Source organism: Corythoichthys intestinalis, chromosome 7, assembly GCF_030265065.1.
Source record: "Corythoichthys intestinalis isolate RoL2023-P3 chromosome 7, ASM3026506v1, whole genome shotgun sequence".
In the NCBI taxonomy this organism is placed as follows: domain Eukaryota; kingdom Metazoa; phylum Chordata; class Actinopteri; order Syngnathiformes; family Syngnathidae; genus Corythoichthys; species Corythoichthys intestinalis.
In genome coordinates this window covers 60,217,438-60,244,253 of record NC_080401.1, presented here as the reverse complement: position 1 = coordinate 60,244,253, position 26,816 = coordinate 60,217,438, and the positions used below count along the sequence as shown (strand labels likewise).

Sequence of the window (26,816 nt, the reverse complement as noted above, 5' to 3'; positions counted from 1 at the left end):
AAAACTTTGCTTAAGTTGGTCTTAACAGGGAGCAGTTGGATTCAGCCATGTGAAATCAGGCAGATCAGAGGGCAATGTATCAACCCTAATCAATAAACTAAAGGTAAACACTTTCAAAATAACATTACTTAAACGAATACTCGAGGCAACAAAATTGTATTTGAATATTTTTTTCTAATCGAATACTCGAGTTAATCGATTAATCGTTGCAGCACTAATCTTTTGGTGTAAATATCTCATAATACAGTGAAGACAGCTGCGGCTTATAGTCCAGTGCGGCTTATCTATGAACAAATGCGGTTTTCATCTCAAATTTGGTGGGTGGCAGCTTATAGTCAGGTGTGCCTTATAGTGCAAAAATTACAGTTTTATTTTGAAGTAACGCTACTCTTACTTGAGCACAATTTTTGGCGGCTTCACCCACCTCTGCCTGTTGGGGCTTTCCGAGCCGCTTCTCCTGGGCGGGCATCTTTCCGAGCTCCCGCCGACCCGTTCGCCGACTCCCGGTCTCTGGACTCGCTGCGTCTGTCCGCCGCACATCCCCGCCGTCTTCCTGGGAATCTGCGCGGCCACCTTCAGCTCCTGGCATCGGGACGAGCAGAGGAAGACCGTGGAAGCTCCGGGAACCAGGCGATGAGGAGAACCCTTCCGGGACGGGCTACGTTTCAGCCCGTTCTCCGATTCCTTGATGAACGTCAACTGTCTCAAGAATCCGTTGGAGTCCGACTCGGCGCCAGGTTGGGATGAAGCTGTCCTGCTGAGTTGGCGCCGGTTGGCGGGGAGGACGCGCTTCCCGCCGACTTGGTTTTGCCTCCCCGTGGTCTGGTTGGTGACCAGAGGGGACAGAGGTCTCGCCGTTTTGACGGAATTCTGCATGAACGGAATTCTGACCGGAGACTTCTGGGTTTTGGCCGTGGATTTGTCCACTTTCTCGACCACGGGAGAGCGTCCCTTTCTTTCGGGGGGGCTACTCGCCGGCGTGACGCTCTTCTTCTGAGTCGGAGACGTCGGCTTTTTCTGGGAACGCGTAGAACTTTGCGAAGATCCGGACGAAGAGCTCTTGGGAATCCTCGGCGGCGGAGTGGAGCTCCTTTTCGGTAAGGACAGCTCCGTCTCCTGAGGTCTTCCTAAGCGGTGAAGGCTCTTGGATCTGTGCTGAGCCAGGTCGGGGTTCTTCGGCGCGTCCGTCTTGGCGGAGGCTTTCCTGGGCGGAGGTATTTGCGAAGGAGCCGTCTCTTTGACTGGAGTGTAGATGACCGTTCTGCCCCTGAAGACCACCGGCAAGTTGGCCACCGGCTTGCGTTGCGCAAAGTCCAGAGGTTTGTTAGCCTTTTTGTCTTTGGCAAATTTCCTCTCTTTGGGAGTGAAGCTGGACGTGGACATGAAGGACAAGACCGATTCGCTTTCTTCAGAGGACAGTTCTTGGCATTTGGAGGCCTGGAGCCCGCTCACCACGGAGTTGGCGCCTTCTTGAATGGCTCTCCATTCCACGCTGTTCAGGTCGGAATCTTCGTCCCACGCCGGGTCGTCGCTGTCCTCGTCCACGGTCCAGAAGTCCGAGGCCTTCTGCTGCAGTTTTTGGTCATTCTCCGCTTTGTTCCTCCTGGAGGCCGTCTTGCGTCTCTGCTTGGGCATGGCAGAAGTTATGCACTTCTGGAGGAGGTCGTCCTCCGAGTCCACGCTGACGGAACTTGGAGAGCTTTGCTCCTCCGATGTGGCTCGCTGCGTCAAGTTGCGTTTGTTCTTGTGCCAGATCTGCTGAGCTTTGGATCTGCGTTCCTCGAACTCGGCGTCGCTCAGGGAACTCAAAGAGGAGCTGAGAGAGTAAAAGGCCGGGCAGTCGTCCTTCAGAAGGTTCTGCTTTATCTTGTGAAAGCCTCGGGGCTCGGCGCGGGACGCAGAGGTCCTGCCGATGTTGCCAGTGCTCCTCGACAGGTTCCCGCTGGCTTCCTTGGTGCGGCGGAGATATTTGGTCTCCTCCGAGGAACGGGATGGGTTTCTCTTTTGGTCGGAGATAGTCTCCGCCTTATGTTTTATGACGGGCAGTTGTAGCTTCCCGGAGGAAGCCTGGATTTGCGTCTTCTTTCCTCGGCTCGGAGAACGCTTCCTCAGGCTAGCGACCCGATCGGCCACTTCCTTGCTCTGCATCAGAACCTTCTGAGTGGGAACTACGTGTCTGCTGGTGCGGCCCGAGGGAACGGCGCGCGGATAGTTCACTTTGTCGGCTTTACGGAAGCGGGAGAAGATCCTCAAGTCCTCGATCCTCTCGTCGAGGGGCCGCGACGGACACTCCTTAGCCGGGTACCGGAGGGTCTCGTCACTCAGCGAAGTGGCGCTGGAGAAATTGACCGGGGTCCCGTCGGCAGAGTCGGTGACGGACGAATCGTCGAACTTGATGTCCTTCTGCGGGATGACGATTCTCCTCCCGGGATACAGCTGCGTTTTCCCGTTGGGGAGCATCATGTAGACGGGGAGATGCAAAGCTTTGGGAAAGTGAGGAGGAACGGCAGAAGGTCTGACTTTCCTGAATTTGGACGGCATGGCCGAGTTGATGCATTCCTTCAGGATCTCGATGTCGTCGTCGGAGTTGCCTTCGCTGTATCGCTGCTCCTGCTCGTCCCTGTGGTTCTTCTCGCCCTGCTGGAGAAGTGGCGTCAGTTTGAGCTCCACGTCTTTCTGCACGTAGTGCTCGTGAAGAGGCAGAGCGCTCAGACTGGACGCGCAGGAGAAGTTCTCGGTGGGCTTTTCCACCGTGAAGTAGATCATGGCGTCCATATCGGCGGGGAGGTTAAATCGCTGTTTGGAATCGCTGACCTCCATCAACTTCTGAAGACCGTTCTCCCACTGACACGACTGTGCTTCGGCTCCACACGGGGTCTTGCTTCGACTGGGAGGCGCCGTTTGGCCGGGGCTATCCGGAAGATCGCTCGGGCTGATGGTCCCGTCCATCATCTCGCTGCAGGGGTCGCTTTGGATGGAGCTGGCGATGGACGGAGACTCGAAACTGCCAAGAGAGCTGACCGAACTGCAGCGACTCATGACCAGAGGAGTCTCTTGAACGTAGTTCTCGGAGGAACTGGAGGGAGATCGGTCTTCCATCGGCGAGGGTCCCCTGAGGAAGACCTTCTCCCGTTTGGACGGATGAGGAATTTCCACCGGAGTTTTGCTCGGGAAGGTTTTGGAATCTGTGAGGAGCAGCTGGCTGTCGCTCAGGTCCGCCAAGGTCTCGTCGTCTTCGGCTCTCCGTCCTCCGTCGAGGATTTCCAGCGAGGAGTCGCTCTCCTCCGGCTCGTGTCCATCCGGCCCGGAGGACAACGAAGACAGGGAGCTGCATCGGGAGAAGCAGATGGGCGTGTTCTCCACCGAGTACTTTTGGAGGGTCTCCATGGCGCCGATGGCGGGATTCCTGCCGGGTGTCACGGTGGAAAACTCGGCGACGGACACCCAGGCTTGTTTCCTCGTGGCGTCGGCCGCCGGAATGTCCGTCTTGGCTGCGCTCTGGATCCGTTGGTACGAAGGAGAAAGCTTGACAGAGGCCATGCTGACGTCGGAGGAGACTTTGGTGGACACGCTGAGCGGCGTTTGAACTGCCGGGTTCTTTTCGGCGTCCGAGTCAGCTGGCTCCACGGTGACTGGGACTCTGTTGTCCGCGGAATCTCTCTCCGGGATGAGAACGTCTCGGTACTCTTCCTGGGTTTCTGCGGGTCAGTAAAAAGCAGGAAAATTCATTCCGTCAGTCTTACTTTACTCTGAGTATTGGACTCTAAAATGATGAAAATTAAAATGAAAAAGTCTAGTTCTAAATGAGGATTTGGAACTAGGAGCAGGGTTCAAAGATGGCCTACAATTGTTAGGCTTAGTAGGGAGGTACAGTGGTCTGTGGTACTATGTGGGGTTAAGGTTCCAAACCAGGGATTCAAACTAGAGTTAGGGTTCCACAATAAGGTTTGAAGTTAGAGCTAGGCTTTCAATTCAGGGTTTCAAACTACGGTTCAGTGTCCAAATTAGGGTTCAAACTAAGGCCAGGGTTCCAACATAGTTTCTAAAACCTGAGTTAGGGTTTCAGTTCAAACTAGGCTTCGGGTTCCAAATTAGTGTTTGTAAACTAAGGCTAGGCTTACAACATAGTGTTTAAAACCAGAGTTAGGTTTTCAAACCAGCGTTAGAGTTCAACAGAAAGTGACCTGAAAATGCCCCAGAATCTACAGGAAGTAAAGTGGAATGTTTTTTTTTAAACAATATTCTAGTCCCCCAAAGACCTTGAGGGAAGGGCAGTACCGCTGGAGCCGCGACCAAGTTCTCAGGGCCCTAGCAGATACAATCAGCACAGCTATTACCAACTGCAGGTACCAGCACACCCCCAACCAGTCCATCACTTTTGTCAGAGCTGGAGAAAAGGCATCAGTCAAGTATCTCTGGGGGGCTTCTCACCACCGCACAGGACTGGAAACTCCAAGTCGACCTGGGGAAACAGCTGAAATTCCCAGAGAATATACTGGCCACGTCGCTCCGCCCAGACATGGTGCTAACATCACAGACGACAAAGCAAGTGGTCCTGATGGCTTACTGTCCCCTGAGAAAAATGAACTGAGGAGGCCAACGAACGTAAGAGGGCCAAATATGCAGAGTTGGTGACCGAGTGCCGGAGCAATGGCTGGACAGCCTGCTCCCAACCAGTTGAGGTGGGCTGTTGCGGCTTTGCTAGCCAGTCTCTATCTCAAACCCTTAAACCCCTTGGAGTAAAAGGGCAGCTGTGCCGAAGAGCCATTAAATCAATCTCTGAGGCTGCGGAAAAAGCCTCGGGATAGCTATGTACCCTGAGGTGGGATCCTTGGAGTAGCAAGCCACATGGACACAAGTCGGGGGCTGATCACCCTCGGCTGGGTCGCCAGAGCGAGGGTATCTGATGATCAAAGACCTGAAACACCCTATGACCTGTGGTTCATTACTGATGTATAGGTGGTGTACCCAAGAACAGTAGTTTGAAACCCTAATTTGGAAACCTAAATCAGGTTTTATCACTGCAAGTTCAGGGTTTTTTTGGTTATTAAAGCAAGCCCAGAAGGTAGTCAGAAGACCCTGATACCAAACTGACTAATCAGGTGGATAGCTATAATTAGCATCTGAATATTTGCAAATGCAGTGCTACCTTGGCTTTGTCAAACAATATACAGTTGTGGTCAAAAGTTTACATACACTTGTGAAGAACATAATGTCATGGCTCTCTTGAGTTTCCAGTTATTTCTACAACTCTGATTTTTCTCCGATAGAGTGATTGGAACAGATACTTCTTCTTCACAAAAAACATTCATGAAGTTTGCTTCTTTTATGACTTTATTATGGGTTAACAGAAAAAGTGATCAAATCTGCTCGGTCAAAAATATACATACATGGATCTAAAAAAGCGAATCATTGACTTGAACAAGTCAGGAAAGTCACTTGGAGCCATTTCAAAGCAGCTGCAGGTCCCAAGAGCAACAGTGCAAACAATTGTTTGTAAGTATAAAGTGCATGGCACTGTTTTGTCACTGCCATGATCAGGAAGAAAACGCAAGCTATCACCTGCTGCTGAGAGGAAATTGGTCAGGAGGGTGAAGATTCAACTGAGAATCACCAAAAAGCAGATCTGCCAAGAATTAGAAGCCGCTGGAACACAGGTGTCAGTGTCCACAGTCAAGCGTGTTTTGCATCTCCATGGACTGAGAGGCTGCCGTGCAAGAAGGAAGCCCGTGCTCCAAAAGCGGCACCTTAAGGCTCGACTGAAGTTTGCTGCTGCTCACATGGACAAAGATAAGACCTTCTGGAGGAAAGTTCTGTGGTCAGACGAAACAAAAATCAAGCTGTTTGGCCACAATGCCCAGAATGTTTGGAGGAGAAAAGGTGAGGCCTTTAACCCCAAGTACACCATGCCTACCGTCAAGCACGGTGGTGGTAGTATTATGCTGTGGGGCTGTTTTGCTGCCAATGGAACTGGTGCTTTACAGAGAGTAAATGGGATAATGAAGAAGGGGGATTACCTTCAAATTCTTCAAGATAACCTAACGTCATCAGCCCGAAGATTGGGTCTTGGGCGCAGTTGGGTGTTCCAACAGGACAATGAACCCAAACACACATCAAAAGTGGTAATGGAATGGCTAAATCAGGCTAGAATTAAGGTTTTCGAATGGCCTGACTAAAACCCTATTGAGAACTTGTGGACAATGCTGAAGAAACAAGTCCATGTCAGGAAGCCATCAAATTTAACTGAACTGCACCAATTCTGTCAAGAGGAGTGGTCAAAGATTCAACCAGAAGCTTGTGGATGGCAACCAAAAGCGCCTAATTGAAGTGAAAATGGCCAAGGGACATGTTACCAAATATTAGCGCTGCTGTATGTATATTTTTGACCTAGCAGATTTGATCACTTTTTTCTGTTCACCCATAATAAAGTCATAAAAGAACCAAACTTCATGAATGTTTTTTGTGACAAAGAAGTATCTGTTCCAATCACTCTATCAGAGAAAAATCAGAGTTGTAGAAATAAATGGAAACAACTGTACCACTCAAACAAGCAATCGAGCAGACAACCTTTTTACATATTCCTGTGGGGTCACTGCCTGAGTGTGGTCACAAAAGCCTGCCCCTGCTGCCCTTTGTGGAATAGTTTGACCACCCTTGCCCTAACCCAGTGTTTCTTAACCTGGGTTCAATCGAACCCCAGGGGTTCGGCAAAGCTAAAGAAACGCATAGCCCTATTTTCGTACTCTGATTTAATTTAGGTAAAGTGGCTTTTTAGACCAGATTTTGTACTGGTTTGCTCCCAATTTCCAGGCTTAATCCATTCTTTTTAACTGCTCATCCTCGGTCTGATGGGAGGAGGAACTGGTTTGCTCAGTGGAAGGTTGACTTGCACTTGGTATGAGGGAATACAACAGACCAATAGGCAGCGTGGTGTCAAATTTTGACCTGTTTGAATGGGAGTTTGCTAAATTATTAGCTTGCTAGCTTAGATATTTCTGTTTTGAATTTGAAAAAAAAAATGCTTTATTATCTCATTCGGAAGGGTTCGGTGAATCCACATGAGAAACTTGTGGGGTTCGGTACCTTTAGCAAGGTTAAGAACTACTGCCCTAACCCTATTTTAATTGAAAGAACATTCATTTGCCAAATGGATGTCTAGCGCCGACAATGAGTTAAGTAAGGAGCTGACCCGAAAAATGCCCCACCCCAAATTCACAGAGAGTGACTGAAATTGGACACGGGAATGACCTTCATTTAAGACGGCATGAAAAAGCGATTGGGCCATACCTGCGGAAAGCCCGCCTTGGTGGGCCACCTTCAGTTCCAAGCGGTCCGGTCTTTTTTGCTGGACCCGAGTTTTGGGGACGGATCGGACTCGCTCTTTGCTGCCGCAGTAGCCGTCGCTGCTGCTGTTCAAGCTGTCGGTGGACACGCTTGTGTGAGCGCTTTTCAGTCGGAGTAACGCCCGGGCCCTGCCCAGGCGTTCCCGGCGGGCCAGGCTACTGGTATCGGACAGACGACAGGGGGAGCGGTCCGGTCCGTGGGGCCAGTCCGCCAGGTGGTCCTCGGAGCTGAGGCTGAAGCTGTCCTCGGACGACGTATGCATGGCAATGTCCTCCACCAATCGGTCGATCTTGGCCACCGCGTCGGTGATCTTCTCGGCCAGGGTCTCGGCGGCGGCAGAGGACGCCTCGTCGTCGGGCGCCGCTTGTCTCCGCGCTTGCGGGTACTGACTTCTTGTCTAGAATGAGCCAAGTGAAGAAAAAATTAAAGACAGAAATCTCACCTTAGAGTCAGAATTCTGACTTTTCCCAGTTTTTTTTAGCCCCACCTGCTCCGCGTCCCTCTTCTGAAGCGACTCAGAGTTGTCCAGATAGGCGGACAGCACGGAGACGGTGTCTGGACCGCGGCAGACGGGGGCCTCCTCGTCGTCAAAACAGCCGGAATCTGAGGCGTAATCCTTTGCCAGGCTCTCGGCGTGTCGCAGTTGCTTGCGGAGGCCGCGCCCGTCCAGCGTGTCGAAGGTCTCAGCCAGGTGTCGGGCGTCCAGCTCGGCCTCCAGCGCCCTCTGCTTCCTCATGTAGAGCGATGGCGCGCACGAGCCCGGCGACAGCACCGAGGCGTCCTTGTACTTGGGGGGCCGGTGACTCAGCAGGTTCCTCAGCGCCGCCGCGCTGCCCATGGCGATCATCTTGTGTTTGGAGTGGATGAGGTTGCGCAGCGTGCCCACCGCGCCCAGATCCCACAGCAGCTCCTGGTCTCGGGGGCTGCGGGACGAAAGGTTCCAGAGGGTGCCGCAGGCGTTGCTGACGATGGTCAAGCTGTGAGAACGCAGGTGCTGCAGCAGAGTCTGGAGGCAGTTGTGGTCCCGGAGAACTTGCCTGGAGAAGGACAAGAAGGTAAGTACTGGAGATCTTTCAACAATGCTTGACTTTTGGAGAAAAGTCTATTTTCAAGGGTTGTTTTACGAGGTCATTCTTGATACGACTATGGGATACGTTCCAGAGCTATATGAATAAGAAATAAGTACTAGATTCAGGTTTTCACCCCAGTCTTTGTTGTAGGTGGACTTTATTTTTGCCAGATATGCCCACAGTGGTTAAAATAAGATGTTTAGGGCCAGTGACAAAGAAACAAAATGATGAGGGGTTTAATTCTCACTTTAAAGTCTGAGTTTATTTTCAGAATCCTGAGTTTATTCTCAAACTTCAGACACTTTCACTTTTAGAATCTAAAGTCGGAATTCTAACTTTAATCTTAAAATTCTGACTTTATTATATAAAGTTAAATTCTGATAGAGAAAAAACTCAGAGTTTATTCCAAGAAATCTGACTTTTAAAGAAAGTCTGACTTTGGTCTTGGAGTTCTGACGTTAAATTCTAAGAATAAAGTCAGAATTCTGACTTTTAAAGAAAGTCTGACTTTGGTCTCGGAGTTTTGACTTTAAATTCAGAGAATAAAGTCAGACTTTCTTGTTTTGAAAGTGACCTAAAAGTCTTAATTCTGTGAATAAACTCGGGAGTTTATTCTCAAACTTCATACATTTTCACTTTCTGACAGAATTACAGTTGGAATTCTAAATTTATTCTTTGAATGCTGACTTTATTCTGAGAAAAGTCAGAACTCGGAGACCAAAGTCTGACTTTCTTCAAAAGTCGGAATTCTGGGAATAAATTTAGAATAACTCAGTATTCTGAGTTTATTCCCAATGAAAATTTGGCTTTATTCTCAGAATTTTACAGTCAGAACTCAGAGACCAGAGTCAGAGTTCCTTGATTTGAAAATCTGATTTAAAAGTCATCATTCTGGGAATAAATTCAGAGTTTATTCTCAAACTTTAGACACGTTCACTTTCAGGATTTAACTTCGCAATTCTAACTTTATTCTTTCAATGCTGACTTTATTTTGAGAATTCTGATTTTATTCTCAGAATTTAAAGTTGGAACTCCAGAATAAAGTTAAGAATTCTGGGAATAAACTCAGAGTTTATTCTTAAACTTCAGACACTTTCAGGATTTAAAGTCGGAATTCTAAATTTATTCTTTGAATGCTGACTTTATTCTGAGAATTCCGACTTTATTGTCAGAAGTCAGATACCAAAGTCAGACTTTCTTAAAAAGTCAGAATTCTGGGAATAATTTATTCTCAAACTTCAGACACATTCACTTTCAGAATTCTGGGAATGAATTCAGCAGTCTGATCTTATTCCCAATAGGAATTTGACTATTCTCAGAATTAAATGTCAGAACTCCGAGACCAGACTTTCTTGATTTGAAAGTCATAATTCTGGGGATAAACTCTGAGTTTATTCTTAAACTTCAGAGACTTTCACTATCAGGATTTAACTTTATTCTAAGAATTTAATGTTAGAACTCTGAGACCAAAGTCAGACTTTCTTTATAAGTCAGAATTCTGGGAATAAATGCGGAATAACTCAGTATTCTGAGTTTATTCCCAATCAGAATTTGAATTTATTCTCAGAATTGACAGTCAGGAACGTCGGAATTCTAACTTTATTCTTTAAATGCTGACTTTATTCTAAGAATTCTGACTTCTCAGAAGTTAAAATCAGAAGCCCGAGACCAAAGTCAGACTTTCTTGATTTGAAAGTCATAATTCTGGGAATAAACTCTGAGTTTATTTTTAAACTTCAGACACTTTCAGGATTTAAAGTCAGAATTCTAACTTCAGTCTTTGAATTCTAACTTGATTCTGAGAATTCGGACTTTATTCTCAGAATTCTAGGAATAAACTCTGAGTATATTCTTAAACTTGAGTGACTTTCACTATCAGGATTTAACTTTATTCTAAGAATTTAATGTTAGAACTCTGAGACCAAAGTCAGACTTTCTTTATAAGCCAGAATTCTGGGAATAAACGCAGAATAAGTCAGTATTCTGAGTTTATTCCCAATCAGAATTTGAATTTATTCTCAGAATTGATAGTCAGGAACGTCGGAATTCTAACTTTATTCTTTATATGCTGACTTTATTCTAAGAATTCTGACTTCTCAGAAGTTAAAATCGGAAGCCCGAGACCAAAGTCAGACTTTCTTGATTTGAAAGTCATAATTCTGGGAATAAACTCTGAGTTTATTCTTAAACTTCAGACACTTTCAGGATTTAAAGTCAGAATTCTAACTTCAGTCTTTGAATTCTAACTTGATTCTGAGAATTCTGACTTTATTCTCAGAATTCTAGGAATAAACTCTGAGTTTATTCTCAAACTTCAGACACTTTCACTTTCTGACAGAATTAAAGTCATAATTCTGACTTTAATCTCAAAATTCTGACATGTTCTGACTTTGAATTCAAGAATTGTGACTTTGTTCTTTTGGGGGTTTTCTTCTTCACTGATCCTAATCCTCTTCAGTAGTTACTCAGTACTTGAGTATTATTTTCATCTAATACTTTTTACTTGTACTCGAGTGAAATTTTTTGGAAAACTACTTTGAGTCATAGTATTCTGAGGTCACGCTATTCCCAACCGAGTCCAAATTTTGGCTATCCACCTGTAGTCTTCTCGCGTAGCCACCAGACTGGAGACGTTTCTGAGGATGCCGCCGCCGCTCTCGATGATGGCGAGCGAGTTGGTTTGACAGCGGTACGTCAGCGTGCTGACTAAGAAGCCCAGGGCGCCGTCCACGGCGCACACCGACTCCTTGTTTTCCAAGCTGTGAGCCGACAGATTCCACAAAGCGCTCAGGAGACTCTTCAAGGTGGACTCCTGGAAAACGGCAATTAGCTCCTTGTCTTCTGAAAACGTTTCTCCGACGATGTCCTCACCTTGGTGGCCTGCAGGGCGCACATCATCAGGGCGGAGACGCAGCCGATGTCCCTCAGGACTCGCTTGCTGCTGATGTCGGCCCGCCAGGACAGGTTTCTCAGAATGCTGGAGACCACCTGGTGGAGTTCCTCGCTGTCGGAGCCCAACTGGGCCACCAGAGCTTGGAGGCAACTCTTCTTTGAACACAGAGTGGCCTGCGGCAAGTGACCCAAAATAAGCAAAATGCTAGTGACAACGATAGACAACAATAGGCTGGCTCATGTTTGAGTGCCATTGACGGCACTAGACGTCCAATTGACTTGAACTGGGAAGGGCCCCCCCCCACTCCGATTGGAGGTTAGGGTGTAAAAAATGGCGGCAGTCGCTCTACCTACCTTGTTGACCACATCTCCAAAGGTGAGGTTTGTCAAGGCCATCCCGGCGTAGCGTCGCAGCGCCATGTTGATGGGATCGTTCTGTGTGCCGTACATCCGGTGGTCCAAATGGATCAGATCCGCCACCACCTGGAGACCACCTGCGGGGCGGCGCCGGGTTCGCGTTAGCTATTCCAGTGCAGGTTTTCGTTCGAGCTTTTCACCTACCTAATTCGTTCATGGCGCGGCGGAACTCTTCTTCAAAGGATAGCTTCATGATGGCGCACGTGGCCTGGCAGATCTGAGGTTCTACAGGTTCCGGAACATCTGCCGTCAGGAGAACATGTCAAGCAATTGGGCTTTGCGTTAGCATTAGCGTTACGCACCAAAATGGTTTCAAAGAAGGGTTTCAAACCAGTGTTAGGGTTTTAAACTAGGCTAAGGGTTCCACAGTAGGGTTTAAAACCTGGGTTTTCAAACTATGGTTTAGATTTCAAAGTAGGGTTTCAAACCTGTGATAGGTTTTCAAACCCGTGTTAGGGTTTCAGATGATAGTTTCAAACTAGGCTGAGGGTTCCACAGTAGGGTTTAAAACCTGAGTTAGGTTTTCAAACTAGGGTTTCAAACCCATGTTAGGTTTTTAGATGAGGGATTCAAACTAGGCTAAGGGTTCCATACTAGGGTTTAAAACCTGAGTTTGGTTTCTAAGTAGGGTTTAAAACCTGTGCTGGGTTTTCAAACTAGGGTTCGGATTTCAAAGTAGGGTTTCAAACCTGTGTTGGGGTTTTAAAATAGGGTTTCAAACCCATTTTAGGTTATCAGATTAGGGTTTCAAACTAGGCTAAGGGTTCCACAGTGGGTTTTAAAACCTGAGTTAGGTACTCAAACTTGGGTTTCCAACCTGTGCTGGGTTTTCAAACCAGGCTTCGGATTTCAAAGTAGGGTTTCAAACCTGTGTTGGGGTTTTAAAATAGGGTTTCAAAACAATATTGGGTTTTCAGATTAGGGTTTCAAATTAGGCTAAGGGTTCCACAGTGGGGTTTAAAACCTGAGTTAGGTAATCAAACTTGGGTTTCAAACCTGTGCTGGGTTTTCAAACCAGGCTTCCAATTTCAAAGTAGGGTTCCAAACCTGTGTTGGGGTTTTAAATTACAGTTTCAAACCCATGCTATGGTTTCAAACTGGGTTTTGGGTTCAACAGTAGGGTTTAAAACCTGAGTTTGGTTTCTAAGTAGGGTTTCAAACCTGTGCTGGGTTTTCAAACTAGGGTTCGGATTTCAAAGTAGGGTTTCAAACCTGTGTTGGGATTTTAAAATAGGGTTTCAAAACAATTTTAGGTTTTCAGATTAGGGTTTCAAATTAGGCTAAGGGTTCCACAGTGGGGTTTAAAACCTGATTTAAGTACTCAAACTTGGGTTTTAAACCTGTGCTGGGTTTTCAAACCAGGCTTCGGATTTCAAAGTAGGGTTCCAAACTTGTGTTGGGGATTTAAATTAGAGTTTCAAACCCATGCTATGGTTTCAAACTGGGTTTTGGGTTCGACAGTAGGGTTTGAAACCCGAGTGAGGCTTTAAAGTAGGGTTTCAAACCTGTGGTGGGTTTTCAAACTAGGGTTCGGATTTCAAAGTAAGGCTTCAAACCTGTGTTGGGGTTTTAAAATAGGGTTTCAAACCCATGTTAGGTTTTCAGATGAGGGTTTCAAACTAGGCTAAGGGTTCCACAGTGGCCTTTAAAACCTGAGTAAGGTGCTCAAACTTGGGTTTCAAACCTGTGCTGGGTTCTCAAACCAGTGTTCGAATTTCAAGGTAGGGTTTCAAACCTGTGTTGGGGTTTTAAATTTGGGTTTTATTTCCATGCTATGGTTTCAAACTGGGATTGGGATTTCAAAGGAGGGTTTCAAACCTGTGTTGGGGTTTGAAATTATGGTTTCCAGCTAGAGTGTCAAAGTGGGGTTTAAACCAAAGTGATCTGAAAATAACAGGAAGTAACCTGGAAATGAACAGAAAGTGCTGGGGAAATGCCCTAACATCAACAGGAAATGATCCCAAATGTACAGGAAGTGACACAAACTCAACAGGAAATTACATAAAATCTACAGGAAGACCCAAAAGTCTATTTTCTACAAAAGGTTACTCAACTAAATGTATAATATACAGCGTTACTCCCCACCTCTTCCAGCGGTCCTGGTCTGGGCGTGGCTCTCCATCCAGTCCCAGCCGCTGTCACAGTAAGTGCGGACCTGTTCCAGCATGTGCAGGACTCTCATCTCTCGGCGGGCCTGTCCCTCATCCTGCTGGGAGTAGACGATATTGTGCAGGGCGGCGCCGGCTCGGGATTTGGCCTCGCGACTGCAGCGCGCCTCCCCCGGCCCGCCGGCCTCTTCGTGGAGGATCTGGACCAGCAGGGGCACGCAGCCGGACTTCCTCATGGCCACGCAGCTGTCCTGAGAGCTGGAGAGGGCCAGCAGCGTCCGGGACATCTCCTCTTTGTCTCTATTGGCCAACACGGACAGCAACCAGAAGACCATCTCCACCTGCGAGGAGCGGTCGGCATTCAGGGCGAGATCCGACATGTAACGCGGTAGCTGGCTGACGGGCTACCTTGTTTCCTCCGTCCGCCGTCCCGTCCGCAGACGCGTTGCTCTCCGCTTCTCCCGCGGGAGGCCTCTCTGCGCCCAACAGCTAAATTTGCACGTTTTGGATTAGTGTACACAAATAAACGTTCTCAACAGGGGTGCTAAAGTAGCATTATGGCAGGGCTGAGCAAAGTGGTCCTCAAGGGCCGTAGTGGGTCCTGGTCTTTGTTCCAACTTATCCAGCACAGACAGTTTAACAAATGAGGTCTCTGCTGAAACAAGAAGCACCTGACTGCTATCAACTGATTGCACGTGCAAGTCACCAGATTGGTGAAAAGGTTTCCTCTTGATGAGTTGGAACGGAAACCCGCACCCACTGCGGCCCTTTGTGGAATAGTTTGCCCACCCCTGCGTTATTGTGTTAGAAATATGTCAGCATTGGCATGACCGTTTTAGAAACATGTTAGCATGAGCATGGAGTTGTTTGAAACAGGTATGCCTGAGCATAACAGTTTAAGAGCCATGTTAGCATTAGCGTGACGGTGTTAGAAATGCATTAGCATTGGCATGAAGGTGTTAGAAAAACAGACGCATTAACCTGACAGTGTTAGAAACATGTCACCATGAGCATGGCGTTGTTAGAAACACGTTAACATGAGCATGACATGTAAAAACTACGTTAACATGTGCATGACAATTTAAAAAACACGTTAACATGAGCATGGCAGTTTGAGAACCATGCTAGCATTTGCATTATGGTATTAAAAACGTGTTAGCATTAGCATGACTTTGTTAGAAACGTGTTAGTATTAACTTAATGTGTTGTAAACAGGTTAGCATTCTCATGACAGTGTTGGAAACATGTTAGCATGAGCATGACGGTTTACAAAAAACGTTAGCATTAGCATGACAATTTGAGAACTGTGTTAGCATGAGCAATATGGTATTAAAAACGTGTTTGGAGGAGCATGGAGTTGTTAGAAACAGGTACGTATGACCATGACAGTTTAAGAACCATGTTAGCATTTGCATGTCGGTGTTAGAAACGCATTACCATTGGGATGACGGTGTTGGAAACGCAGACGCATTAGCATGACGGTGTTAGAAACATATCAGCATGAGCATGACGTTGTTAGAAACATGATAGCATGACATGTGAAAAAAACACGTTAACATGAGCATGACATGTAAAAAAACACGTTATCATGAGCATGTCAGTTTGAGAACCGTGTTAGCATTTGCATTATGGTATTAAAAACGTTTTAGCATTATCATGATTGTGTTAGAAACGTGTTAGTATTAACTTGACGTGTTAGAAACACCTTAGCATTTGCATGACAGTGTTGGAAACATGTTAGCATGAGCATGACGGTGTAAAAAAATCCTGTTAGCATGAACATGACAATTTGAGAACTGTGTTAGCATGAGCATTATGGGTATTAAAAACGTGTTAGCATTAGCATGGTGGTGTTAGAAACGCATTAGCATTAGAATGTCCGTGTTAGAAATGTGTTAGTATTAACTTGATGTGTTAAAAACAAGTTAGCAATGGCATGATGATGTTGGAAACATGTACGAATGACCATGACAATCTGAGAATCATGTTAGCATTAGCATTCTGGTGTTAGAAACGCATTAGCATTGGCATGACTGTGTTAGAAACACGTCAGCATGAGCATGACGGTGTTAGAAACATGTCAGCATGAGCATGACAGTGTTAAAAACATGTCAGCATGAGCATGACATTGTTAGGAACATGTTAGCATGAGCATGAAATGTAAAAAACACGTTAACATGAGCATGACAATTAAAAAAAAAAAAGTTAACATGAGCATGGCAGTTTGAGAACCGTGTTAGCATTTGCATTATGGTATTAAAAACATGTTAGCATTAGCATGATTGTGTTAGAAACACGTTAACACTTGCATGATGGTGTTGGAAACATGTTAGCATGAGCATGACTGTGTAAAAAAAAAAAAAAAAATGTTAGCATGAGCATGACAGTTTGAGAACTGTGTTAGCAATAGCATTATGTTATTAAAAACGTGTTAGCATTAGAATGGTAATGTTAGAAACGCATCAGCATTAGCATGTCTGTGTGAGAAGTGTGTTAGCATTAACTTGACATGTTAGAAACACGTTAGCATTAGCATGACGGCGTTGGAAACATGTTTGCATGAGCATGACGGTGTAAAAAACCCGTTAGCATGAGCATGACAGTTTGAGAACTGTATTAGCAATAGCATAATGTTATTAAAAACGTGTTAGTATTAACTCGACGTGTTAGAAACACCTTAGCATTTGCATGACAGTGTTGGAAACATGTTAGCATGAGCATGACGGTGTAAAAAAAATCCTGTTAGCATGAACATGACAATTTGAGAACTGTGTTAGCATGAGCATTATGGGTATTAAAAACGTGTTAGCATTAGCATGTCTATGTTAGAAATGTGTTAGTATTAACTTGGCATGTTAGAAACGCTTTAGCGTTAGCATTACTGTGTTGGGAACATGTTAGCATGATCATGTTGGTTTAAAAACTCATTAGTGACAGTGTCAGAAACGTGTTAGCATTAGAATGACAGCCATAGAAATGCATTAGCATTGGAATGACAGTGCTAGAAACGTGTTAGAATTAGCATGATGTTTTAGAAACATGTTAGCATTAGAATGACAGTGTTAAAAGTGTGTTAGCATTAGCATGACATTGTTATAACTAATACTATGGCACTGAAAGACTTGATGGGACTGGAGGCAGCCATGAAATAGTCCCACAAGCTAATATAAGGCTAACGCTAACGATGAAAAAAATGGAAATAGGCTTGTTCTCTGTTTTCTTTTCATCTACTGAGGGTGCACGTGTAAGACCTGAAGCTGGCACTCTTGACTCCCTTGGTTCTCCTGCAGTTCCTTCTCCAGCTGCTCCAAACGAGCAACACGCATCTGCAACACAATATGCACATGCAGATCCATGCGTGTCGACGAGCACGCGAAGTCTTGCGCCAGCTACCTGTGCGCGGCGGATCATCTCCTCCCCGCTCCCGAAGCGCTCCTCCATGACGGAGCGCACCTGCTGGACTTCAAACTCCAGCTGCTGGCGGATAAAGTCCATTTGCAGAGAAAACTGTGGGAACAAGTGCGCTTCACAAACCCGCTTCGTGCATGTATATATGCTAGCACGGCGCATTAGCGTGGGTATTCACCGTGTCGATGCGAGGCAGGTGCGCCAGTTTCTGTGACAGCGCATCCAGCTGGCTGAAGTACCAACAACGTTCTCGCTCTTCGCGGTCAATTTCTCCTAAAAGTTGGTTCCTGAGGGGGACGAGAGCACCGATAGCATTAGTAGCCTTTTCGCTACGAGGCGCGTCAACGAGAGAAACAGCGACACCCGTTGGAACCGTGTACCATTTCAGGTCACTTTTTGTTCATTTTTGGGCATTCCTGGGTCACATCCTATTGATTTGGTGTCATTTCCAGGTGACTTCCTGTTTATTTCGGTCACTTCCTGATGATTTTGAGGCATTTCTTGATTACTTCCTGTTGATTTAGGGTCAATTCTGGGGGACTTCCTGTTTTCAGTCACTTCCTGATGGGAGGCCCCATTATTGGACGTCTACTGGGCAGCCACAAAATTGTCGCGCTAGCTAACGAGAGGCCGACAGCGAAAAACCGGAAAAAGGCTCGTTTCCTGGTTTTCCTGAAATTAGAAGAAAAAAAAAGTCCGTTGGCCATTCGCTCACCTTTCCTTGTAGAGTTCGTCCATGTGATGGTCGCTGAGGCGTCCGTCCGCCCCGCTGATGACAGCCGTTTTGGGGGGGGCCCCGTCCAGGAAGTGATGCGGCGACAAAAGGACGGAAATGTCGCCGCTGCGAGCCGAAGAGGAGGAGCAGGCGGGAGGGGGTAGCGCCAGACAGTGCTCCCTTTCTGGGGCTCCCTGATTGTCCGCCGACCCGTGACCTTGGTGACCTTGATGCTTCAGCTCGTAGTAGTTGGTCAAGTCCATGTGCAGCTCTGAAACAGGTTAGCATTAGCACAACTTTATTAGTAACTTGTTTACATTAGCACGACAGTGTTAGAAACAGATTGGTATTAGAACGACAGTGTTAAAAACATGTATTTTCATAACAGTGTTAGAAATGCGTTAGCATTAGCGTAACAGTATTTGAAACACGTTAGCAAACGAGTTGGCAATAGCACGACAATGTCAGGAACACTATGTCAGTGTTAAAATCATGTTAATGTTAGCATGCTTTAGCATTACCATGACAATGTTAGAAACACGTTAGCATTATCAAAACCGTGTTAGAAATGCATTAGGATTAGCGCAACAGTGTTTGAAGCGTGTTAGCAATAACATGACACTGTTAAGACATACGTCAGCATTAGCACGACGGTGTCAGGAACACTATGAAAGTGTTAAAATCATGTTAACGTTAGCATGCTTCAACGTTACCATGACAATGTTAGATACATGTTAGCATTATCAAAACAGTTTTGGAAATGCTTTAGTATTAGCGCAACAGTGTTTGAAGCACGCTAGCATTTGCCATGACAATGTTAGAAGCATGTTAGCAATAGCATGACACTGGTAAGATGGACGTCGGCATTAGCACAACAGTGTCAGGAACACTATGACAGTGTTAAAGTCATGCTAATATTAGCATGCTTTAGCATTACCATGACAATGTTAGAAACACGTTAGCATTATAAAACCGGTGTTGGAAATGCTTTAGATTAGCACAACAGTGTTTGAAGCACGCTAGCATCCCCCATGCTAATGTTAGCATGATTTTAACAATAGCATGACAGTGTTACAAAAGAGTTAGCAATGGCACGACAGCGTCAGGAACACAATGACAGTGTTAAAATAATGTTAGCATGCTTTAGCATTACAATGACAATGTTAGAAACACGTTAGCATTATCAAAACAGTGTTAGAAATGCGTTGGCTTTAGCACAACAGTGTTTGAAGCACGTTAGCATTCGCCATGACAATGTTAGAAGCACTTTAGCAATAGCATGACACTGTTATGACAGACGTCAGCATTAGCACGACAGTGCAAGACAGTGTTAGAAACACATTATTAACATGACAGTGTTAAAAACATGTTGGCATTAGCATGTTAGTGTAAGAAACGCGTTAGCATTACCACAATAGTGTTAGATACACGTTAGCATTATCAAAACAGTGTTGGAAATGCTTTAGTATTAGCGCAACAGTGTTTGAAGCACGCTAGCATTCACCATGACAATGTTAGAAGCATGTTAGCAGTAGCATGACACTGTTAAGATGGACGTCAGCATTAGCACAACAGTGTCAGGAACACTATGACAGTGTTAAAAATCATGCTAACATTAGCATGCTTTAGCATTACCATGACAATGTTAGAAACACATTAGTATTATCAAAACTGTGTTGGAAATGCTTTAGATTAGCACAACAGTGTTTGAAGCACGCTAGCATCCACCATGCAAGTGTTAGCATGATTTTAACAATAGCATGACAGTGTTAAAATAATGTTACCATGCTTTAGCATTACAATGACAACGTTAGAAAAACGTTAACATTATCAAAACAGTGTTAGAATGCGTTGGCTTTAGAGCAACAGTGTTTGAAGCACGTTAGCATTCGCCATGACAATGTTAGAACCACGTTAGCAATTGCATTGCACTGTTATAACAGACGTCAGCATTAGCACGACAGTGCAAGACAGTGTTAGATACACATTATTAACATGACAGTGTTAAAAACATGTTGGCATTAGCATGTTAGTGTAAGAAACGCGTTAGCATTAGCACAATAGTGTTAGATACACGTTAGCATTAGCACAACAGAGTTCAATACACAGTAGTATTAGCACGACAGTGTTGGAAACACGTTAGCATTATCATAACAGTGTTACAAACGCTTTAGCATTAGCATAACACTTCATTGGCAACTATGGCAAGTGACTATTTTGGGTTATTTTACAAAGTTTATTTGAATAATATTAATTATTTTTACATAATTATATTACCATTAGTTATTATTAATCATTATTCATTTTTTAATATGATTTTTTTAATCATAACTAAATGATTCAATTGATAAAAATCGATTAATTGCCTAGATTTGGTAGAGTATATGTTGTAGTCAGAAAAAGTATGCGCGTCATCTTAACTATTTGATGACGCATTGGCTTCCCATTGACGGCGACAGACATCAAAATTAAAAACTGATTGGACGTCTGTCGCCGTCAACGGCATTGAAAACATCCGATCGGCTGTCATTAGACACGAGGTCGGCGAGCAAAAGCTGAAAAACCTTTGAGTTGGTGGAGCACGTCGCTGCGTCCCGATGAAGCCAAAGTCCCCGCCTCCTGCTCCAGCTTGCACTGCAGCTGCTTCAGGACTTCCTGCACGGTCACCACAGCAACAACAAAACGGATAAATCGGTTCAGGATGACAACAATCGGAACGAGAGTCGACATCATTAACAAGAACCAGAACAATAAAATCAAAACAACTGGTGAAAAAAGAACAAAAACACACACAAAAAAGATTCAAAACCAGAATCAAAACAAGATTCTTCATCAAAACAAAAACCGGTTTAGAACAACAATCAGTCCAATTTGAGCAAGAGTCCAAATCAAAACATGGTTGAGCAACAACCTGAACAAAAATCAAAACAAGATTTTAAACCAAAACAAAACAAGAATAGAACAAGATTCGGTTCGAGAGGAGAATCAGAACAAGAGTCAAAATAAAAAATCCTTAAAAAAAAGGAGAACCAGAACAAGAGTCAAAATCTGAACAAGAACACCAGTAATCTAAACGAAACATCGAAACCAGAATCAATACGGGATTCTCAACAAAAACCAGAGGAGAACAAAAATCGGTTCAGCTTGAGCATCAAAACAAGAGTCAACATTATAAACAACCAACAGACTCAAAATCCAAACGTGGGGAACGCAGGAAGAACACAAACAACTGATTCAGAACCTGAACAAAAATCAAAACCAGGATCGGTACGGGATTCTCAACCAAAACAAAAACCGGAGTAGAAAATGAATCAGTCAAGCTTGAGCAGCAAAACAAGAGTCAACATCATAAACAAGTACCTGAACCACAGTCAAAAACTAAAAATGGGTGAGAACTGAACAAGAACACAAAAAACAGATTCAGAACCTGATCAAAACTCAAAACCAAATCTAAACGGGATTCTCAACCAAAACAAAGAACAAGGTAGAGAAGAATCAGTTCAGCTTGAGTATCAGAAGTAGAAACAACATTATATATTAAAAAAATTCAGAACCTGAACAAAAACTCAAAACCAGAATCAAAACAGGATTCTCAACCAAAAGAACAGGGTAGAACAAGAATCAGTTCAACTTGAGAATCAGAACTAGAGTCAACATTTATTGAAAGATTCAGAACCTGAACAAAAACTCAAAACCAGAATCAAAAAAGCGTTCTCAACCAAAACAAAAAAACAGGGTAGAACAAGAATCAGTCCAGCTTGGGTATAAGAACTAGAGTCAACATTGTATGAAAAAGATTCAAAACCTGAACAAAAACTCAAAACCAGAATAAAAACAGGGTTCTAAACTAAAACAAAAAACAGGGTAGAACAATAATGAGTCCAGATTGAGTGTCAGAACTAGAGTCAACATTATATGAAAAAGATTCAGAACCTGAAAAAAAACTCGAAACCAGAATCAAAACAGGATTCTCAACCAGAAAAAAAGAAACAGGGTAGAACAAGAATCAGTCCGGCTTGAGTATCAGAACGAAAGTCAACATTATATGAAAAAGATTCAGAACCTGGACAAAAACTCAAAACCAGAATCAACCCAGGATTCTCAACCAAAACAAAACAAAAAAAACAGTACAACAAGAATCAGTCCAGCTTGGGTATAAGAACTAGAGTCAACATTATATGAAAAAGATTCAAAACCTGAACAAAAACTCAAAAGCAGAATAAAAACAGGGTTCTAAACCAAAACAAAAAACGGGGTAGAACAAGAATGAGTCCAGATTGAGTATCAGAACTCGAGTCAACATTATATGAAAAAGATTCAGAACCTGAACAAAAACTCGAAACCAGAATCAAAACAGGATTCTCAACCAGAAAAAAAGAAACAGGGTAGGACAAGAATCAGTCCGGCTTGAGTAGCAGAACGAAAGTCAACATGATATAAAAAAAGATTCAGAACCTGAACAAAAACCTAAAACCAGAATCAAAACAGGATTCTCAACCAAAACAAAAATCAGGGTAGAACAAGAATTAGTCCAGCTCGAGTATCACACACAACACACACGGATTCAGAACTGTAACAAAAATCAAAACCACGACCTAAGAGTCCAAACAGGGGTGAGAACAGAACAAGAACACAAAAACTGATTCAGAACATGAACAAAACTCAAAACCATTTTCCAAACAGGATTCTCAACCAAAGATAAATCCATATTAGAGCAAAAATCAATCCATCTTGGGCATCGGAACCAGAGTCAAAATACAAACATGGGTGCGAACAGAGCAAGAACACAACAAAAATGGATTCAGAACATGAACAAAACTCAAAACCAGAATCAAGACAGGATTCTCAACAAAAAAACATAGTAGAACAAAACTTAATGCATCTTCAGCATTAGAACAAGAGTCAAAGAAGAGTCAAACATTAAGATCCAGAATCCAAATACAGGTGAGAACAGAACATGAACAAAAAAGACTGATTTGGAACCTGAACAAAAAGCAATACCGGGATCAAAACGGGAGTCTCGGGCCACCCACCTTCATGCCGACGGTCTCGGTCTCCAGCTTGCACAGGTGGTTGGAATTGTCCTCTAGCTCCCTCCTCAGGTGGGAGTTCTCCTGGCGCAGCGCCGCCACCTGGTGGGCCAGCTGGTCATAGGACGCCAGCGGGTTGGCCATGCTCGCTCAAGAGCGGAGGGAGGTGGCGCCCCCTGGGGAAGACACCGGGTGAACACTACATCAAAACTTGTGTTCTATCGCTCCCATTTTATGAGTGAGAAACATTTGACCGAATTTGATTTTTTGAAATATGGCAAAACTAGCAAAAAATGTTTCGGAATCAACAGGAAACATTCCAGATTCAACAGGAAGCGACCTGGAAATGTTCCAAAATCAACAGGAAGTGACCTGGAATGCCGCAACGTCAAGAGGAAATGGGTCAAAATCAACAGGCAGTAACCTGGAAATGGCACAAAATCAAAAGGAAATGTTCCAAAATCAACAGGAAATGACCTGGAAATGTGTCCAAATCAACAGGAGGTGATCCAAAATCAATGGTAAGTGACCTATAAATACCACAAAATCAACAGAAGTGATCCAAAATCAACAAAAAGTGACCTCGAAATGCCACAAAATCAACAGGACAGGAGCTAAAATCAACAGGAAGTGACCTGGAATTGTATGAAAATCAACAGGAAGTGGCCTGTACATGCCACATATTCAACAGGAAGTGTTCCAAAATCAACTAACCCTGCAAGCAGGACTGTACGGGCCCTCGCGTTATTGCGCAACTCGGAGCTCAGGCAAAGTGGGACGGCACGCAGGTCGGGGGGTGGCAATCGACAACAGACAGATATACAGGCAGATATGTTGCATGTCTGAATGTTCAGAATGAGTGGGGAGACAAAATGGCGACGGTCATTATGACTTTCCTATTGGACCCTTCTGCTTCAACGAAACAAAATTGTTCATCAGGCACCTGAACACATATCTTAAGGCTCCCCTGATTCAGGTTTGAGGTCAATTGATTTTTGTCCCCTCAAAACTGGTCAGACTGTTCATGACACTCATGAGAAGTTAGGTTGTCAAAATGGTGACTTTTCATTCACGGGCCTGACCTGGGCAGGGGAGCAAATTCCGCGTTTTTTTTGACAACACGCCAATTCAGTAAATGACTAATAACTTCCTGATTGAAGGTGCACTGTTTTCATATCTGGCATGCATGTGAGGTATTTCAGCCTGAACATAACCTTAGTGAAATATTACCCATTACGCCTGCCGCCCCCTAGTGGGAACAGTAAATACCCTTTTAATTGACGTGAAGAATGAGGACGTCTTGGACTTCACTTTTCAACGGTGGAACACGTACAGAACCTGCTTAAAAAAGTGGCTTTGTCTTCACGGTGCTAACAAGGATCTTGCAGGAATATACAAACATTGCGTGGATATGGATTTTGAAAATATTCCTGGCGACGCTGGATTCCACACTACATGCTACCGGCGTTTTTACTGAGAAACAGAAATTGTTAAAGGCTGAGAAAAAATTCGCACGTGCTGGGGGAGAGCCATCTGCAGCCGCGAGCCATTCTGACCCCCCTGCGAGTACTAGCGAAGTTGCAGAAGCGTCTGAAACTCCCAGAAAAAAACTTTGTTCCCGTTCAGGTTTGCCCATCGCTTCTGCTGGCCCTGTCCTTCCAGCCATCTGCATCATTTGTAAAAAGTGTCAAATTATGCCCGTTTGGAATCGAAAGGCAAACGGCAGCGGGATCATCTCGTCAAAGCAGAGACATTGTCGGCAGGTACAGTGCCTTGCAAAAGTATTCGGCCCCCTTGAACCTTGCAACCTTTCGCCACATTTCAGGCTTCAAACATAAAGATATACAATTTTAATTTTTTTGTCAAGAATCAACAACAAGTGGGACACAATCGTGAAGTGGAACAAAATTTATTGGATAATTTCAACTTTTTTAACAAATAAAAAACTGAAAAGTGGGGCGTGCAATATTATTCGGCCCCCTTGCATTAATACTTTGTAGCGCCACCTTTTGCTCCAATTACAGCTGCAAGTCGCTTGGGGTGTGTTTCTATCAGTTTTGCACATGGAGAGACTGACATTCTTGCCCATTCTTCCTTGCAAAACAGCTCGAGCTCAGTGAGGTTGGATGGAGAGTGTTTGTGAACAGCAGTCTTCAGCTCTTTCCACAGATTTTCCATTGGATTCAGGTCTGGACTTTGACTTGGCCATTCTAACACCTGGATACGTTTATTTTTGAACCATTCCATTGTAGATTTGGCTTTATGTTTTAGCTCATTGTCCTGTTGGAAGATAAATCTCCGTCCCAGTCTCAGGCCTTGTGCAGATACCAACAGGTTTTCTTCCAGAATGTTCCTGTCAGTCTTAACCATCTTCCCTGTCCCAGCTAAAGAAAAGCAGGCCCAAACCATGATGCTGCCAACACCATGTTTGACAGTGGGGATGGTGTGTTCAGGGTGATGAGCTGTGTTGCTTTTACGCCAAACATATCGTTTTGCATTGCGGCCAAAAAGTTCAATTTTGGTTTCATCTGACCAGAGCACCTCCTTCCACATGTTTGGTGTGTCTCCCAGGTGGCTTGTGGCAAACTTTAAACCAGACTTTTTATGGATATCTTTGAGAAATGGCTTTCTTCTTGCCACTCTTCCATAAATGCCAGATTTGTGCAGTGTACGACTGATTGTTGTCCTATGGACAGACTCTCCCACCTCAGCTGTAGATCTCTGCAGTTCATCCAGAGTGATCATGGGCCTCTTGGCTGCATCTCTGATCAGTTTTCTTCTTGTTTGAGAAGAAAGTTTGGAAGGACGGCCGGGTCTTGGTAGATTTGCAGTGGTCTGATGCTCCTTGCATTTCAATATGATGGCTTGCACAGTGCTCCTTGAGATGTTTAAAGCTTGGGAAATCCAAATCCGGCTTTAAACTTCTCCACAACAGTATTTCGGACCTGCCTGGTGTGTTCCTTGGTTTTCATAATGCTCTCTGCACTTTAAACAGAACCCTGAGACTATCACAGAGCAGGTGCATTTATACGAAGACTTGATTACACACAGGTGGATTCTATTTATCATCATCGGTCATTTAGGACAACATTGGATCATTCAGAGATCCTCACTGAACTTCTGGAGTGAGTTTGCTGCACTGAAAGTAAAGGGGCCGAATAATATTGCACGCCCCACTTTTCAGTTTTTTATTTGTTAAAAAAGTTGAAATTATCCAATAAATGTTGTTCCACTTCACGATTGTGTCCCACTTGTTGTTGATTCTTGACAAAAAAATTCAATTTCATATCTTTATGTTTGAAGCCTGAAATGTGGCGAAAGGTTGCAAGATTCAAGGGGGCCGAATACTTTTGCAAGGCACTGTATATATTTTTTAATTTTTTGGTGTGTGGGGAAGGGGGCGGGGAGGGAGGGTGTAAATGACATGTTGTGACATAATCTGACACTTTAATAAATACTCTTTGTTACAATTATCTGGGCTCTTAATGCATCTATTTTCATCCGGTCCATTTTTGCCTTGGCCAGTGTGTGCTGCTTCTTGTGTACCTTTCATTACATAGTAGGTTGTGAATTGTTTTCATATATAAAACATAAGCTTTTAGATAAATGTAACATATGTGCTTCATGTGCTGGTGTCACCTCTAGTTGAAGTGATTTTTTTTTTGCACAGATTTGCTACATTTAATGATCTAAATTCACATATGAGTATACTAAACCACCAATACTTGTTTCTGATATCAGGTACATGTATGTATGACATTTGAGAAAGATTTTGTGTTGCCAAATTTAATATAAGACATTTTACAACCAGAAATGGCAGCACCAGATTTTC

At 44.3% G+C, this 26,816-nt stretch overlaps 1 protein-coding gene across 1 annotated transcript in view; it reads right to left on the bottom strand.

The window, feature by feature from the left end:
* Nucleotides 1-26,816, bottom strand: part of apc2 (APC regulator of WNT signaling pathway 2) — a 40,130-nt gene that overhangs the window by 9,633 nt on the left and 3,681 nt on the right. The window contains exons 2-16 of the mRNA XM_057841423.1: nt 22,988-23,160; nt 20,519-20,609; nt 17,955-18,225; nt 17,418-17,526; nt 17,225-17,338; nt 17,083-17,157; nt 14,240-14,320; nt 13,809-14,172; nt 11,868-11,966; nt 11,661-11,800; nt 11,286-11,480; nt 11,012-11,226; nt 7,832-8,381; nt 7,288-7,741; nt 425-3,698 (exon numbers count right to left, since the gene is read on the bottom strand). Of these exons, the coding sequence (XP_057697406.1) occupies nt 425-3,698; nt 7,288-7,741; nt 7,832-8,381; nt 11,012-11,226; nt 11,286-11,480; nt 11,661-11,800; nt 11,868-11,966; nt 13,809-14,172; nt 14,240-14,320; nt 17,083-17,157; nt 17,225-17,338; nt 17,418-17,526; nt 17,955-18,225; nt 20,519-20,609; nt 22,988-23,128 (6,173 nt within the window). The 5' untranslated portion in view covers nt 23,129-23,160. The remainder of the gene's footprint in view (nt 1-424; nt 3,699-7,287; nt 7,742-7,831; nt 8,382-11,011; nt 11,227-11,285; nt 11,481-11,660; nt 11,801-11,867; nt 11,967-13,808; nt 14,173-14,239; nt 14,321-17,082; nt 17,158-17,224; nt 17,339-17,417; nt 17,527-17,954; nt 18,226-20,518; nt 20,610-22,987; nt 23,161-26,816) is intronic.